The 16,560-nt window shown below is 55.5% G+C and overlaps 1 protein-coding gene across 10 annotated transcripts in view; it reads left to right on the top strand.

The window, feature by feature from the left end:
- Positions 1-1,919: 1,919 nt before the first annotated feature.
- Positions 1,920-16,560, top strand: part of PRIMA1 (proline rich membrane anchor 1) — a 63,782-nt gene continuing 49,141 nt past the window's right edge. The window contains exons 1-4 of one of the 10 annotated variants that reach the window (XR_014809095.1): positions 1,920-2,715; positions 3,319-3,442; positions 10,846-15,172; positions 15,548-15,621. Coding sequence is in view for 5 of the 10 variants with exons in the window: in XM_021099648.2 (XP_020955307.1) it covers positions 1,984-2,559; positions 3,319-3,442 (700 nt within the window). In the remaining 5 variants the exon portion in view is untranslated. 10 annotated transcript variants of the gene reach the window in all.

Raw genomic sequence — 16,560 nt, 5'->3', positions numbered from 1 at the left:
GGGGGCCCATGACAGAGCCCAAGGGGGTGTGATATTCCATGGTGTCAGCACAGGGAGGATGTGGGGCCAGGTGACACTCAAGACTGGGTCCAGCACAGGAATACTGAAGACTGGAATGGATAATGCAGGCTTTCCAACATGCTCAGACAGCCCAGGTTCTCCTGAAGTATCGGGCCTCGGGTTGGGGTCAGGACTGGGTAAACAGCTGTGTGGTCCTGGGACAGTCACATCTCTGAACAAATGGGGCAATGACGTTTTCCCCACGGAATTGCGAGAACTGAATTAAAAAGTGATTTAAGCACTTTTTTTTTTTTTTTTTTTTGGTCTTTTGGCCTTTTCTAGGGTCGCTCCCTTGGCATATGGAGGTTCCCAGGCTAGGAGTCGAATCGGAGCTGTAGCCACCAGCCTACACCAGAGCCACAGCAACCCCATGGTTCCTAGTCGGATTCGTTAATTACTGCACCATGACGGGAACTCTGACTTAAGTACATCTTTAAGTAGCAAAGAGCTCCATGTATCCACCTCAGGGGCTACTGTCACAGCTAAAGACTGAAGTCACATACTGAGCGAAATACCCTGGCTGGCTTATGTGGAAATGTGTTAACATACCCAGTGTTATTTAGACTTTGGGCCACTAAAAGCGCTCATTTTGTGCCTCATTCTCCTGCTTCAAACCATTGGTGAAGGAAAGTCATCTAGGAAACCCCTCCCTGCAACACAGGTGTTTTCTCCCCATCCCTCCTCCTTCCCATTAAAGGGAGCAACAAGATCTGATTCGGCCGCTGGTGTATACCCAACGTAGAATGCTCTGTCTGGCCCTTAGCAGGTGCTCCCAGACACAACGTTTGGACTGAATGGACAAATGAACAAGTATCTCCACTCCTTTGCCAAGGGGTTTCCAGCGCTTGGAATGCTCCCCCATCCCCAGCAGGTCCCCCAGTCTTTACTGACCCTCCGCTCTCCACTGCTCTGTCCTCCACTTAGAGGGCAGGATCTTTTGTGCCACCACAGCTGCCAGTGGACAGCGGAATGGCTGGTTTTATTCTCTGGCTCCCAGATCCGATCCCAAGCTCTGGGAGGGAAGGGGCAGGGCTCCATTCATATTTGTGGGCACGCATTTGGCTGGCTCAGCTGTGGCTCTACAGACTTTTTATACGGAGAAGTGCCTTGGGTCAGCACTCTGCAGGAAGGAGGAAATTTGGCCTGAAAGCTGGTCTGCAGGGCAGTTTATACTTAGTGTGTTTATACGGGGTGACTTAAGGGCGCCCAGACATAGGCAAAAGGAACTAAGTACAGGTTCCTTTGATGAATGAGCTACGATGTCTGACTCTCCACTCTCTGTCCTGAGCTCCTGGTTCCCATACCTCACCCAAAAATAGGACTGTCCCTGTCCTGGGGTGGGGTGGGGGACCTCTGGAAGGCCATTCCATCAATCAAGGCGCTTGCCGAGTGCTCCCACCGGATTAGCCAAGCGGCCACGCATACTTGCGGTGCGGCCTGTGGGGCCAGGGGCAGCTTGTTTGAAAGAAACCTACGCGCTACTTTGCCACCGACTTGTTGATAATCTCGCCTCCAACAGGAGTTTGAGATGGCTGACGCAAAGCGGTGCAGGAGAGGTCCTGCGCAGGGCCATGGGCAACTGCTCCCCAGATGCATTCGTGTGGATGGAGAGGTACCCCCGCCAGGACCACAGACCACCGCACTTGGCTCTGGGAGGGGCGGCTTGCGCCTGCAGCCCAGGCAACCCCGGGCACCTTCGCCCCCTCTCCGATTGGGGCGGGGGAGGGGAGAGCGCCCGCAAGGACCGAGCGCAAAAAGGGGGTCTCCACAAGTCAGTCCTGTCCTTACCCCCTTCCTGGCGCCTCGGAGAAACTTGGGGTAGGGACGGCAGGCGAGGAGCAAGACCCTTGGGAGCTGGGAGCCCTCTTCCTCGCGGGTGGAAAAATAAATTATTAAGCGCCCAATACACAATAGCTTCGCTAGATGGAGACGAGGAATCACTGCAGCGGCGCTGGCGGCGGCGGCGGGGAGCGCGGGCGGGAGCGCAGTCCGGGGCGGGAGGCGGGCGAGGCTCTGGCTCGGCTCACGTCTGTTTTCCTTTTTCGTGCATTATTTATTTCGCCTCCGCCCGCAGCCCTGCGGCCCGAGCGGGCGCTCCCGGCCAGCGCCTCTAGTCGCTGCTTCTCGCGGGCCGGCGTGACCGGCCGGGAGAGCTCGGGCACCCCCGCGCCCCGGGCAGCCGCGCGGCGCCACCGGGAAGGGCGGGGACCCGGGGAGGGCACGCGCTGCCGGCTCCAGGCGGCACCGAGGAGACTTTCCCCGCCCTCCGCCTCCGCCTCGGCCGCCCTCCCGGGCCCTGGGCACTGGGTGCCGCCCCTCCCGCCCCGCGCGGCCAGGCGCAGCCGGGAGCCACCGCGCCCTGCGCCCCGTGCGAGCGCGCCGTGCGCCGGCCCCCGGCTCAGCCGCCCGGGAGGCCCAAGCCGCGCGCAAACTTTTGCTCCAGTGCCCAGCGCTCCTCCTCGGCATGTGAAGCCCCCAGGCGCCCGCGCAGTCACCAGGGTGAGGACCGAGGCCCCGCCTAGAGGGCGGGGGACTGGGGAGGCGGCTGGCTTTAAATGGGGGCCGTCCGGCGACTGGGGAACAGATTCTGCCGCGGGGGCAGCCAGGACCTCCCTTCCCCGCGCCGAGGATCGGCTGGGGCCGCCGCCAGGCAAGGTGGCGTAAGACACTGGAGGGGTGCGGGCGGAGACGGAGACGTGGGGGAAGCTCACGCCCTGAGGCGGGAGGCCAGGGCTCGGCAGAGCGCGCGAGGGCACACGGGGTGCGCACAGAGGTGCCTCCGTTGCAGTGTGCGCAGTGAGGGCCGGCCGAGCAGAGAGGGTGTACGCAGCGTGTGATTTCATGGTGCTGTGCCTGCGGGGTCAGCGAGGGCGCTGGCAGGAGTCGGTGGGTGTGCACGGCTGTTTCGGTGGGTGTGCACGCAGGGTGAGTGGTGCCCTCCGGGTTTGAAGTGTGATCACAGTGAGAGAGTTGTTTTTGGGAAAGTGCACGGGGCTCGATAAGTGTGCTTGGCTGTTTCGGGAGGTATGCATGGGGGCAAGGTATGCACGCAGAATTCTGGGAGCGTGCACCACGACGGAATGTGAGTTCTGGGATGCAGGAAGGAAGGGTCCGCGAGTGTGCGAGGTGGAGTGAAGGACCAGGCTTGGTTTCCGAGGGTGCCCCAGGGTGCGCGGGGCGTGCCCGCCTAGCCGGGACTGCTACGCGTGCGACGGTGCCTGGGGCTCCCGCCTGACCGAGCTTTGCTCCCCCCGACAGTTCGCCCCAGGAGCAGGTGCCCCGGGCCGAGATGCTCCTCCGGGACCTGGTGCTGCGCCGTGGCTGCTGCTGGCCCTCACTGCTGCTGCACTGCGCGCTCCACCCGCTCTGGGGCTTCGTGCAGGTGAGCGGTGGCGCGGGCTGCGTGGGCTGCGGGGTGGAGGACCTCCTGGTCAAGATGGGGTGGCTGTCACTTCACTCCCACAACCGTGCCTTCCTGCTGTCGCCCCTCTGATTGGTCCTGGAGAGAGTTTAGGACCACAAAAGATGCTAGCGCTCCCCATACTCTGGCCCTGAAAAGATAAAAATGTCCTGTGGGAGGCTTCAGACCTGGCCAGCTGAGGCCTGCAGGACGGGACCTCGGAACCGAAGGGGCCTGGAGAATGCCTTCTGGGTGATACTATTCTGTAGCAGAAATGCAGAAAAGGAAACCTTAGAGCTTCTACAAACTTACAGAGAAAAATGATCCCAAGACTCTATCTTCTTTATCTGCCACCAGAGGCACTGGTAAACTTCACATCAGCCTTCTTTAAACTGGACCGCAGCACGGAAGGGGGTGTGTTTCCTGCGGGTGGTGGAGTTGAGGATGTGGACAGATTTTTTGTGGTGGCCCCTAGCAGGGGAATGCAGGAAGGAGCTGTCCCTCTATAAGGGTTGCCTCAGGATGGAATCCTCGCTCTGGGTCCCCCAGCCCCCAGGGCGGAGGTCAGGCAGCCGCCAACTCAAGAGACCTCTGGTAGGTGGGATGGATGGTCTGTAGTCCTTCCCAGAACGCACAGAGTTGGTGGTACCGCGGCGTCGTGAAGAGGTGGACGTTGGTGCCAGCTCTGCATTCTGAGCCCCCGCTCTGCCCCCTTACCAGCGGGGGGACTTGAGGCAGTGCCCTTAACCTCTCTGGGCCCTGATTTCTTCTTCCTTGCATCAAGCACTATTATAAAAAACTTGCTGAGATGAAGGTTACTTAGTCCAGTGCCTGGACCATAATAAACACTAAACGGTAGCTGTTGCTGCCATGATTGATCTGAGTAATAGTAGCGCCGCTCATCTATCTGGCGAGCCAAGCGCTCTGTGGCTCACTACACCGTCTGATCAACATTTTTGAATTGCTAGTGGTTCAGCAGGCTCTGGAGGGCATTTTTACCCTTTCCATCACTGAAGTAGCCACTCTGGAGTATTTGCAGCTTCATGCTCTCTTGGTGGCCTTTGGGGGATAGGGGACTGTGTAGACAGTTGCCCTGAGTAGGAGGTCACAGTCCAGAGATGGGGTAGCCCTGATGCCAGGCTGCCAAGGCTCATGAGTTATCCCAAGGGATGGGGCTTTGCTGGGGACCCGCCCCATCCGTCCTGTTTAGGTGGGAACTTGGGTGCCCACTAGGGGAGACCCCGGGGCTATAATGCTGAACCAGCCCCCCCCCACCGGGGTGGGGGGAGAGCATGCGTGGGTGGGTCTGCTTGAGTGAGGGAAGGTCCGCTCTCCTCCCCCAGCACCAAGCCAGTCTCCTCTCTTCCCTGGCTGGCCTCTGTCTCACTCACACTTGTTTTCCTTTGGGCATTGACAGCTTTGTTGCATGTGTGAAACAGCAGTAATTAAACTCAGCTGTGCCTCCTCAGGATCCAGGATTTTGTCACTTCTAAACACTTGGGTGGTTTGGGACCAGTTTCTCTTGTTTAACTTTTAACTGAACCTCGGATGTGAAGCATGCTTCCTTTTTACATGCCCGCGTTTGGTTTTTCCTCTGCTGTGAGACTTTTTCAGCCAGTATAGAGTGCCACACGGCAATGCTATCAGTCTCCAAGAACTGGAGTTCTGCTCCAGGAACTGGCAGGAGAGACAACCCTCCCCCCCCCCCGCCACCCCCCATCCCATCTCCACCATCCAAAGAAAGACATTTGTGAAATAGCTCTGTTTTTCAGCAGTGTCCCTCAGCCAGGAGATACTTAACACAAGCAAGTGTGTGTGTGTGTGTTTCAGATGCTCTTACTCAATACAAATCAATTTTTATGAAAATCGATTAGAAGCGAAATCCTCCAGACAGGTAGAATGGGTAACACTTTGGCTGGAGGTGCTGGCAAAATCCATCTACAAATGATTGATAGACTGAGAAGCCAGGGGAGCAGGGGCTTTGGAATGAATGGATCTGGTTTTTGAGCAAAAGAGCTGAATCCAGAAGAACAGAGGTGAGAAGAGGAAAACTAGAAGCCCACAAAGCCCTGTGTTCCTCTTTAAGGGGAGAAGTTATCATTTGTCACGTCATAGGGGCTTCTTAAATATAAGGAGATCTAGCCGTTTTCGTGAGCTTTTTGCCAGAAGACTCCCCCTGCATAGTAAACATTTGGACGATGAGGCCGGCACAATGAAGTCGGGGAACCAATTGGATCACTGGTGAAGCAAGGGATCTGTGATCCTGCAGTACCGGGTTCCAACCTCGAGATCGCCCCGGAGCCTCTGGCTGCTGCCTAGATGATAAGACACGTCATCATGAAAGTCAGAGGACATTAAAGAGCCCTACACAGTTGGCAGGGGGACGCCTTAGCCTCTTCCCTTTTCCCTTCTTGTGTCTGGAATTGAGATTTTGAGCTTTTGTGATTTAGGGTTCTTTTAAGTTCACTTCCAGATGAGTCTTTTTTTTTTTTTTTTTTTTTTTTTTTGGCAAGTGAAGAGCATGACAGGCTGGCGAATTTATTAGGTGTGACAGCAGTGTGTCTCATCAAGTTGCTGTGGTGCTGGCCTGTCTCCATAAAAGATGCCAGAAGCCATCACCCTTGTGGGTGCCCTCCTAAAGCAATTGGCAGGGAAACAGGCTCTGATCCAGGCCTGTGGGTCGCTGTGTGCCAACGAGGAGCCACCCCAGACCCAAGAGAGGCTGACCTTCCCCGATGGTCAGTCGTTACAGCTTTGCTTATGTAGTCAGCTGCATTTATTGGGCACCTACTGTTTGCCAGGCCCTCGGTTAAGTGCAAGGGGTCTGCCCTCGTGGCCTTTGACAGTCCAGCACGGGAGAGATTGTTAAGCAGTTCAGGATGGGCCAGAGCGCTCAGTAGGAGCCAGGAGCTTGGAGATGGAAGCTGGGGGAAGAATCGGAGAAACCTTGCAGATGAAGGGCTTCAGCTGAAATGTGAAGAAGTCAGGAGCCAGGATGCAATCGTGAGTGAGGTGTCCAGGCAGAGGACACAGCCCCAGGCTGGAGGAGAGGGTGGGGCATTGGAAGAGCCCCGGGAGGGCAGCACAGCCCCAGGCGAAGCCTTGGTTGGGAGCCTCTGACCTTGTGTCTTGCCCTCTGGACTTGATCCTGAGGACTCCAGGGGCCATGGAAAGTTTTAAGAAAAAGATGATACAATCTCAGATTGGTATTTTAGAAACACAGTCCCGCTCCAGCTCAGACTGTGGATTCAGAGAGCGGGCGATGCCAGGGGCAACGAGGCTGGGGCGAGTCGGGTTGCCAGGTTTAGCAAATAAAAATACAGGTGTCCAATGAAATTTTCAGATAAACAATGGGTCATGTTTGAGCATAAATATATCCCGCATTTATATTTAAAAAGGAGCTCTGGGCTGCAGGTTCGGACCCCTGCCTGGTGGAGTGGGTTAAGGATCCTGCATTGCCACAGCTGCAGGATAGGTCACAACTGCGGCTCAGATCTGATCCCTGGCCCAGGAACTCTATATGCTGCAGGGCAGCCAAAAAAGAAAAAAGAGGAAATAAAAAATGGTTGTTGTTTATCTAAAACCTTACACGGTGTCCTATATTTTATCTGGCGAGCCTCGTGGAGATGCGATGGCGGCCTGGTTTCGGGCCATAGCACTGAGAGTGGGGAGAGATGGATGGATTCAGGGACTATTTAGGAGGACCAGACCAGACAGCTGCACTGGTGGCTCAGGAGCCGGGTTCCCCAGACCACAGTGCCAGGGACCCAGTCTGGGTGGCTGTAGGACCTCCCTGTGCCTCAGGATTCTGGCCCCATGAGGATGCTGCTGAGCAGGGACAGGAAGGTAGGCAATGGCAAAACTGGAGTCGAGAGTGGTCACGGGAAGTCCTGTTGCCACCTTTAGGTGGGTCATTGACTCTGCGGGCCTCTGCTTCTTCTTGGTCAAGTCCAGCTAAAAGTGGGTGACTTCAGGGGGCAAGTTTCTTCTTGTGAGGCTCCCCAAGGCATAAAGCAGCCAAGCCAGGTGTTGAGACAAGCTTGTGGTCCCGAGGTTTCCCCTCCACTGGCCTAAACACGACACCGCCAGCCTGCAGAACCCCGAGCGGACCCGGAGCTGGGAGCCGGGGAGACCCTGCCGTGTTTCTCCACCACCGGGCAGACCCTCCCCGGCATACATTTTCATTGAGCACCAACTGAATGCTGGGCCCTGGGCCACTTGGGTACCTAGTGTGGCCAAGTCTGTCACCCCAGCCTGCAAGTGTGCATGACAATAGCGACCTCTCTCAACTGTCCTCGTGGTGAAATGAGAGCCTCTTCCCAGGACTGACACACAGTAGGGCTCAGGGAGTCCTTTTTGGTCGGGATGAAAGAAGCATAGACTGGCCTACCTTTCTGTTCCAAGATGCTCATAACTTGGCCTGGGGAGGGGGGGCAGACACAGTGGGAAAAGTGCCCCAAAGAGAAGGGTTTATAAGGGGAAGAGGCAGCGCTGGGTCTAATTCGGAGGTGAGGATGGCCAGGCAAGAGCTGCCTTTGAAAGACGACAAGAAATTGGCAAGTGGATAACGGGCCTGTGTGGCCATTTGTCATCAAGGGAGGCTCAGAGGCCGCAGAGGCTTGCCCTGGACCAGACCCCGGTGACGAGCCTCAGGGGGACAGCCAGCCGAGGCTGGAGGCTTTGGGGACGGTGGTTGGTTAAGAGCTGTGCCCACTCTCATTTTGGTACGACCATTATGTGACAGACCACAGATTTTTAAGTAATCATTTATGTATGTATGTATTGTCTCTTTCTAGGGTCGCACCTGTGGCATATGGAGGTTCCCAGGCTAAGGGGCCACTCGGAGCTGTGGCTGCCGGCCTACGCCACAGCCACACCAGATCCGAGCCGCCTCTTCCACCCACCCACACCACAGCTCACGGCAACGCCCGATCCTTAACCCACTGAGTGAGGCCAGGGATTGAACCCGCATCCTCACAGTTAACTAATCAGATGCAGTTCTGCTGCGCTGGGATGGGAACCCAGACCACAGAGTTTTTAAATTCAGCGCATGCCTTCCCTCCCGCCCCCGCCCTCAGCCTTAGGACTTGGCTCTGATTTCCTTGCCTGTAATTCCGTCGCATTAAGCACTCACACATCTGTGCCCTTCTATCCTCTCACAAAAATAGGTCATTGTGTTGGGCCAGGTTAAACAAGCGTGCTCCTCTTGAACGCTCTCACATAAATTGCACCTTGGAGAGTGGGAAAGTAATTGCTTTGGCAATGGCATTGCTCGAAGTTCGCGCACTTGGTAGAGTTCAGCGGAGAAGCGAGCTCGGAGGCCAGCTGTTGGGAAAAAGGAGCTTTCGAGCAACCCCCATGGTCTTAGAAGGTCAGACTCCAGAGAACCGTCTCGATGACGTGATGGGCGGGCTGACAACTGCACCGGTGAAGCCGGTGGATTTGCCCTGATGTCTAAGGAGCTAATCCTCTCCATAAAATGGTGGAGAAAAGACCCATCATCTGAAGATATGCTCTTCCCAGGGGGAGCTAAGGTTGCCTTCCAGAGTTTGCTGTGCAGTGGGCCTTTGCTAAAAGGTGGTGAGCAAGAGCTTCTCGGCCTCATGGATGTTAAGTCAGGGCTGTCAATCAGTCTACCTCCTGCTGCTATACCCGTAGCCACGTGAGCCCAGCATGTTCCCATCTACCAATAGGAAGGGAGCAGCCCAGCCCTGCTGGCTCTCTCTGCAGGGCTGGGACTCATAGAGCAAAGGGCCTGCACTGGCCTCCAAAGGCGGGCCTGCCGTGGCAGGTTGCCGGGAAATTGGGGTTCTGGGTTTCTTCTACTGGAGGTGACAGCCAGAGAAATTAACTGTGGGCATCCCTGAGGTTGAGGGTGGTCACCAGCTCTTCTCTCTGTGTCTTTAAATCAGCTGCTGTCTGGGACAGGCAGAAAGTGCTAGACTCAAGGATTTATGGCACTCTGCCATAGGAAGGGATGCTGGCAGTTGGTCTAAACCAGCTGTTCTCCCGCTGGCTAGATGTTAGAAGCTTAACCTGGGATGCTTAAACAAAGCATGTGTGCCCAGCTCCACCTGCAGAAATTCTGACTTAACTGGTGTGGGAAAGGCTCAGGCATGAGTATTTTTTAAAGCTGCCCGGAAGTTGTAATGTGCAGTCAGGACTGGGAACTGCTGGTTGAGCACAACCCACTTTTGCTCACCTATTTAGTTTACACATGGGGAAAATGGGGACTGGTGTTGAAAGCACACCAGGCCAGGACTCAAGAGGCATGGATTCTGGTGAATTCCAGGCATTGATTTCCTTATGGTGTTATGATGGCAAGAGACAACAACAAAAGGCCTGGCCCCTGACCCCACAGACCTTTGAGTCCAGTGGGAAATAGAGGCATGGACCAGGCAGACACCCCAGTGTAGACCCCTGCCCCATCAAGTGAAACTTGGGCCTGGGAGACCCTGTAAAATGGAGAGCTGACCTTGTCCGGGGGGCAGAGGTGCCTCCCTGAGGAGGGGACAGCCAAGCTGAGTAACAGGCAAAGCAGAGGGAAAGGTGTGGAAGAACATTCCAAGCCATTGAAGGAGCTGATGCAAAGAGAGGGAGCATGGCCAGGGGCCAGGGGCTGGAAGGAGGGCATCCAGGGCAGAGCAGAGGGCAAGAGCATGAGGTGAGGGGGGCTGGAGGGCATCAGAGCTCCTATGCAGGGCCCCATGGCCCCTTGATCATCTGAGCTGTGGACGGGCATTTGGGGGTCCCGGGGGTGCGGGCGGTTTAGTCAGGTGTGTTCCCCACAGGACCACTCAGCTGCTTCGTGGATAACCCTGGGGAGGCTGCTCGGCGCCCCTTGGTCACATGGGCCAGAGCAGAGGCCCGGCTGGGTAAGGTTCTTCCCCCAAGATGGGGGGACCTTGACCCAGAGTGGACGCAGGGAGGCCATCAGGAGCTGTGGCCAGAGAGGGGGGCGAGGGCTTGGTCTTGCACTTGCGCTGGAGCGGGGCAAACTTCAGACGTGGTTCGGTCAGGTGACAGAGGAGGTAACGTCAGTGTCCCGTCACCATCTGGGTGTGAGAGCCTCGGGCGGCCCCTTCTCCTGCCTGGGCCTCAGTTTCCTTATTTGGACAATGGGGAGATTCTAGGAGTTAACCTTCAAGGGCTCGTCTGCCTCTCAATTACGCCCAGACCAATCATCGCGGGCCCCATACCTGTGGCATCAGGCTGGAAAGAAAACCTCGCTCTCCCATCCTGCCAGGCCGGCTTCCCACACCTTTGCTCCCCCTGAGCCAGCCCAGCCCGTCCAGTCTTCCTGTCTAGGTCTGGGGGGCGAGGGCGGGTCCCATGTGGGCACGCAGTTGCCTCATTGTCTCGGGCACCTGTGCCTATTTCTGCAGGTGGCGCACGGTGAGCCCCAGAAGTCCTGCTCCAAGGTGACCGACAGCTGTCAGCACATCTGCCAGTGCCGGCCCCCTCCCCCGCTGCCCCCACCACCCCCGCCCCCACCGCCTCCCAGACTCCTCTCCGCTCCAGGTAAGTCCAGGCTCGCTCCGGTTCTGGGTTTCTCTCTGTTTTCCGGGGCCCCGGGAAGACCAGTGAGCAAAGCAGAGGGCAGCCTTTTGCTTCCTTTGTAATTTTCCACTGGCCGAGCAGGAGGGAAGCCAAGGCCCAACTTTTCCCTGCAGTCTGCAAAACGCCTTTCCCACAGAATGTTCCTGGGAGATGCAGAAGGATGTCTCTCCAGCGGTTAATCAGATAAAAGTCAATCTCCATTTGATGAGTGGCTCTGCCTGCATTGTTCCGAAGGCCAGACCTTGAAGGGGGGCAGCCCCGGGCACTGATCTGACAGACCCCTCCCAGGAGCGTGGTTTCATTTTGTGGTCTTAATTCACGTGTAAAGAAGCAATGAGTATAAAACTGAAGCGGAGGCGAACCCACCCCCCCCTTCCCTTGTTTGCCTGGATTTCTTCTGTGAACAATTCAGTCAAAGGAGGGTTTCTTGAGCCAGCGATGGCCTCAGTCCTGACCTGGAGGGGTTAAGTTCCCCACTTACAGTTGCTGGTGGATAAGTCTTGACAAGAGAGTCTGTATTTTGGAATGAGCGCTCCGGTTACAGCCTGTAGAATGCGAGAGCTCCGATGTGGCCCTACCTCATTAAACACATCTCCCTTGAGTTATTTGGGGCATATTTTAAATAACCTGGATGCGGCGTGGTCTCTGGTGAGCTGTGTTTCTGGGCTTTCCGTGACCAGGCAGGGATTCGGTGTTCTGGGGAATCTCTGTGGTTCTTGAGCGTTTCTGTACCATGTCTGCTAGGCCCCTGCCTGTCTCCATCCTTCCCCTGCACCTGTGACCCAGTGCGTCTCAGAGGGTGGCCCTCGTTTGAAAGTGAGCAGATTCAGGGGCCCGCCTCAACCCACTGAGTCCTAGCCCGTGGGGTGGGGTTTAGGAACGGGTCTCCTCAGGGTTCCGAGGTGATTCGAATGCAAGTTAAAGCCGAGAAGCTCAGCCTCTGCTCCAGGCCCCCTGCAGGATCCTTCATCCCAGGAGCCTCCCCCTCGTCCTCTCTCCTGCAGGAATCACGGGGCTGTTCCGTGGGGTCTGGTCTTGGGCCCGAGCCCCTCACTCTCTTCCTGGCACCTTTGTACCTGTTGGGTCCACATCCCTCCTTTTAGAGTCTCCTCTGTTTATCCTGTGCTAACTGGGCATCTGTGCCAGACTAGAGCTGAAAGACCCTTCTGGACCCTGGGATCTCTCAGCCTCAAGGCAGGCCTTCTGACATCCCCGCCAGAAGCGTCCTGAGAGGGCACAGAAATTGCTCTCCAGGTGCACTGGAAATCCTTGAGTCATTGGGCCAAACTTCAGTCCCAGGAAACAGTAACATGGACCTCGGTCTTAAAGAATAAATGGGAAGGTTCTAGATGGATGAGGGCGCTGTGGGGAATGGGCATCCAGGTGGAAGGAACAGCAGGAACAGAGACTTGGAGGTTGGGCCGCGCAAGCCCCTCCGTGGGTCCAAAGGCTTGTCGGGGGTGGACTGTGGAGGGCCTCGTGTGCCAGGCTGAGTGGGTTGCATTTCATCCTGTGCCTCCTTGTTTTGCCAAACATTCACCGAATCCAAGGACCTCCTGTTGTTTGCCTTATTTTTTTCCCTTTAGGCAGATTCCCTTTTGTGTTTATACAAGTTCATATCTAAGGAAAACTTTCCGTAACTGCTATCGATGAAAAAACAGAATCACTTGCATACGTAGAAGATGACCATAAAAACAAATGCATCGAAAGCAAACGAGTGTTTTAAGGTTCTAGCCTGCGTGGAAGGTTCTGAGCTCCAGGTCTTCTCTCTTTTTGTTTAAAAGGGAGCACGGCAGGTGGTGGAGGCGTGTCAGAGCCATGGTAGCCCCCAGCAGAGATGTCTTTCTGGAAAGAAATTGGAAGGTTTGTGAGAGAGTCAAAAGGGACCTAAGCTCCTTGTTCTGTGCTTCCATGTGTCTGAGTGCTGGGGCCATGTGCCATCTAAAACCAGCTCATGTCCCTCGTGGCAACACAGACATGTGACGCATCCTTTAGGAAACCCTGCTCTGGGCAGCGATGAGCCCACGAAGGTGTTAAGTAGGGAAGTGACAGGATCCCACGTTGTCTGCTTCAGAGAGTCTGTCAACTGTCCTGGCAGTGTGGAGGGTGGGTTGGAGTGAGCTTCCAGGCTGCGATCAGGTGGGGACCTTGAGATACTCCAGGCTCCAGACCACCTACTAGGGCTGGAAGCCAGGCAGGGGGCAGCGGAGAAGGGGACGCTGGCAGGAGTGCCTAGGGTGAGGGGACAGAGGCTTCAAGGGGAGCTTGGCTAAGAGGGTGAGAAGGCAGCAGGTGTAGTTTGACTCTGTGGCAGGACTTTTTCAGTTACAAGTAGCAGAAACCCATCTTGAAGTGGCTTAAGTGATGCAAACACTAGAGAGAGATGTTCATTTTTTGGCTCATGTTTTGGAATACTCCAGCAGCTTGTCTTATATGGTGATGGTATTGGGTATCTCTCTGTTTCTGTCTTCTGACTTCTCCTGGGTCACCTTTTCTCTCAGGCTGGCCCAGCCCCTGTGGCTCCAGGCTCCAGGATTCCATCAACCTTACAGTTAGCAATCTCTCTGCAAGGAGAGCTTCTCTTTCTCAATCATTCAACTAAAGTCCTGGGGCTGACTTTCATTGGACCAGCTTGGGTCACATGTCCATTCTCGGACCAATCACAATGGCTATCAGATGGAATACACTGATTGGTCAGGCCTGGGCCATGTGACCACCCTTGGAGTTGAGGTGTATGGATAGAGGTTAAGGGGGTGGTGGCTTCTCAAAGGAAAATCCAGGCAGAGGGGTTCTAACCCACAGATGAGGATGTGGACACTCGGCAGGAGGGCAGTGGCTGTACCCAGCAGCCATGGCGTGCCTGACAGATTAGACCAATGTGTTTGGTCCTCACGGAGCTCAGCCCAGAACCTTGCACATGAGTAAACCCAGCAATGTTACACAGAGCTATGGCCACATCCCCAGCTTCTGCCTACCTGTAATCCTGGGGAAGTAGCCTCTCCCAGAGGCCCCAGGGCTTCCCTGTGGTCATTTAGCAGGTGCGCAAGGAGCTCACAGGCCAGTGGCGCATCATCTGTACGAGGTGTCTGTGCAAGTGTCTTGCCTGCCATCTTTCTGGATACGTTGGCTCCAGGCACATGTCAGCCCTTACTCCTCTGGTGGTCAGATGTGCCTGAATCCCTGTCACTCACAAGAGCCCCTCCTTCACTCGTTAAACATTTACTGAGTGTCTGCTCTGCGTCCGGCCCTGTATTGGGCACCCTGGAGGCCCCCAGAGGTGCACAGGGACTTGTCCTCATCCGCAGGGCCCAGGTAATGACCAAACTGAGAACACAGCGTAAGAGGCCAAGGCCCTGAGCCTCAGTCAGGATGCTGGTCCTGCTGCTTCCCCTGTGGGATTTTAAGGGGGCTGCTTAACTGCAGCTTGAGTTTTAGGTGTGAGGCTTTCACCCACCAACTCGGTTGACTCCCATGTGAGTGGAAAGTGCTTTTGAAAACTGGACAGGGAGCCACTGCTGCTACTCACTCTGTGAATCTTATTCTGATAAAGGGCAGCCTCTGAGGGCTAGACTTGGGGGAGAAAAAAGTACTTTGGGGAAAGGGCATTTAAGTCCAAAAGGGACAGGAAGGGAGGATCTGGGACAACCTGGGAGAATTCCTGGCAGATCTTGGGTAGGCAGGAGCGGAGGGAGGCCGGACAGGCCATGGACTGGCTGAAGCAGAGGCCCAGAGGCAGGAGCCCCAGGGTCAGGCAGGAGGCGCTTTGCTGGAGGAATGTCTGTCTGCAGGAGTGTGGGCCTCAGCACATGTGTCTGGGGTGGAGACAGAAGGAGGCCGCAGGGAAACCTCTGCACCTTCTCTCATGGACCTATAAATTCTCCCGCAGAAGAAAGGACCAGAAACACTTGCATGTCCCAGGCTGTCCGGGACTCTCCTGGTTTTAGCCTTGAATGCCCTGCATCCTTGAAGCCCTTTAGTCCTGGGCAAGCCAGGATAGTTGGTCCCCTACTGCCAGGCCACCCTTCTGGCAAAGGCCACATGGTTTTTCAGTTTATTTCTTGTTATGTTTTTGGTGTGCCTGTTTTGTTTTACCATGAAACTTTTTTTTTTTTTTTTTTTTGTCTTTTTGCCTTTTCTTGAGCTGCTCCCACGGCATATGGAAGTTCCCAGGCTAGGGGTCTAATCAGAGCTGTAGCCACCAGCCTACACCACAGCCACAGCAACTCGGGATCCGAGCCGAGTCTGCAACCTACACCATAGCTCACAGCAAAGCCAGATCCTCAACCCACTGAGCAAGGCCAGGGATCGAACCTGCAACCTTGTGGTTCCTAGTCAGATTCATTAACCACTGTGCCACAACAGGAACTCCTGTTTTACCATGAAACTTTCAAGAGCACTGCCCCTCACCCCCTAATTCCATCCTAGGACTTGTTGATCATGCAGGCCTCTCATGCAGACGCAGCCCAGATCCCGTGATGCTGTGGCTGTGGTGTAGGCCGGCGGCTGGAGCTCTGATTTGACCCCTAGCCTGGGAACCTCTATATGCCGCACCTGCAGCCCTAGAAAGGCAAAAAAACAAACAAACAAACAAACAAAAAAAACCTTTAATTTAAAAAATAAATAAAAGTGATGTTACACACAGTGGTTCACACCCCCTCTAGATCTGGGGTCCACCCTTCATGAGCTAAGTGACTTGGGCAACGTATCCCTAACTGCCTGGAGCCTCAATTTCCACATCAGTAAAATGGGGCCCATGACAATACTGCTGCATGCGGGTGGTTGTGAGAATTTGACGCCGTTAACACAGTGCAGAGCCTGGAACCCAGGGAACACTAAGTGGCAGCTAATAAGTAACACTACTCTATGAAGGTAGTCATAGTAATAGTAGTAACAGGTCCCTGATTTTCGGGTTGGGTGTTGCTTAAACATGGTTCTGGCCCGTCTCTGCCGAGAAAGGAGCATCTGGTTAGAAACTCAAGAAGGATGCTTTAAGGATATGTAGACGCCCCTAGCTCTTCGACAGAAAGAACAGGGTTCCCGAGAATTCCGCCTACGTGCCATCGGGGGCAGCCCTCCCCAGGCTCCCCAGCATCAGCCGGAGTCCCCAGGTGAGGGTTTTCTGGGAGGCGTGGGCAGGGGTGAACCCTGACAAAGCAAAGGAAGAGGCGTGCTGGAGAGCCTGATGGAAAAGCTCACGGCCGCCCCCAGAGCTCAGGACCCGGCCGCCTTTGTAAATGTTAGCAGCCGTGGCCCACTCGTCCCCGCGTGTGACTCAGACGCGGTGGCCGCAGAAGAAGACATGTGCCAGCCCTGAAGGAAGAGCACACACACCCCCTCCGAGAGACCTGCTTCTGAGGCTGATGGGGCCAAAAATAGCTGTGGCAGAACAGAGGCGTGAGCCTGCGTTCCCGTACCGCCTGTCTTTAAGGAGCTCAAAGCCCGGAGATGCATTCGATTTTTTGCATTTCTTTTATTCTTAGAAAACCCAGAAGAGAGGTTGACCCCCCAGCAGTCACACAGCAGTGGTGGAGCCAGGAATG

Source organism: Sus scrofa, chromosome 7, assembly GCF_054392235.1.
Source record: "Sus scrofa isolate SSC_HxYL_T2T_F1_AM1 chromosome 7, Sscrofa_HxYL_maternal_Yorkshire_Landrace_v2.0, whole genome shotgun sequence".
In the NCBI taxonomy this organism is placed as follows: domain Eukaryota; kingdom Metazoa; phylum Chordata; class Mammalia; order Artiodactyla; family Suidae; genus Sus; species Sus scrofa.
The sequence above is the reverse complement of the archived record's forward strand: the minus strand, read 5'-3'. Positions and strand labels throughout refer to the sequence as shown.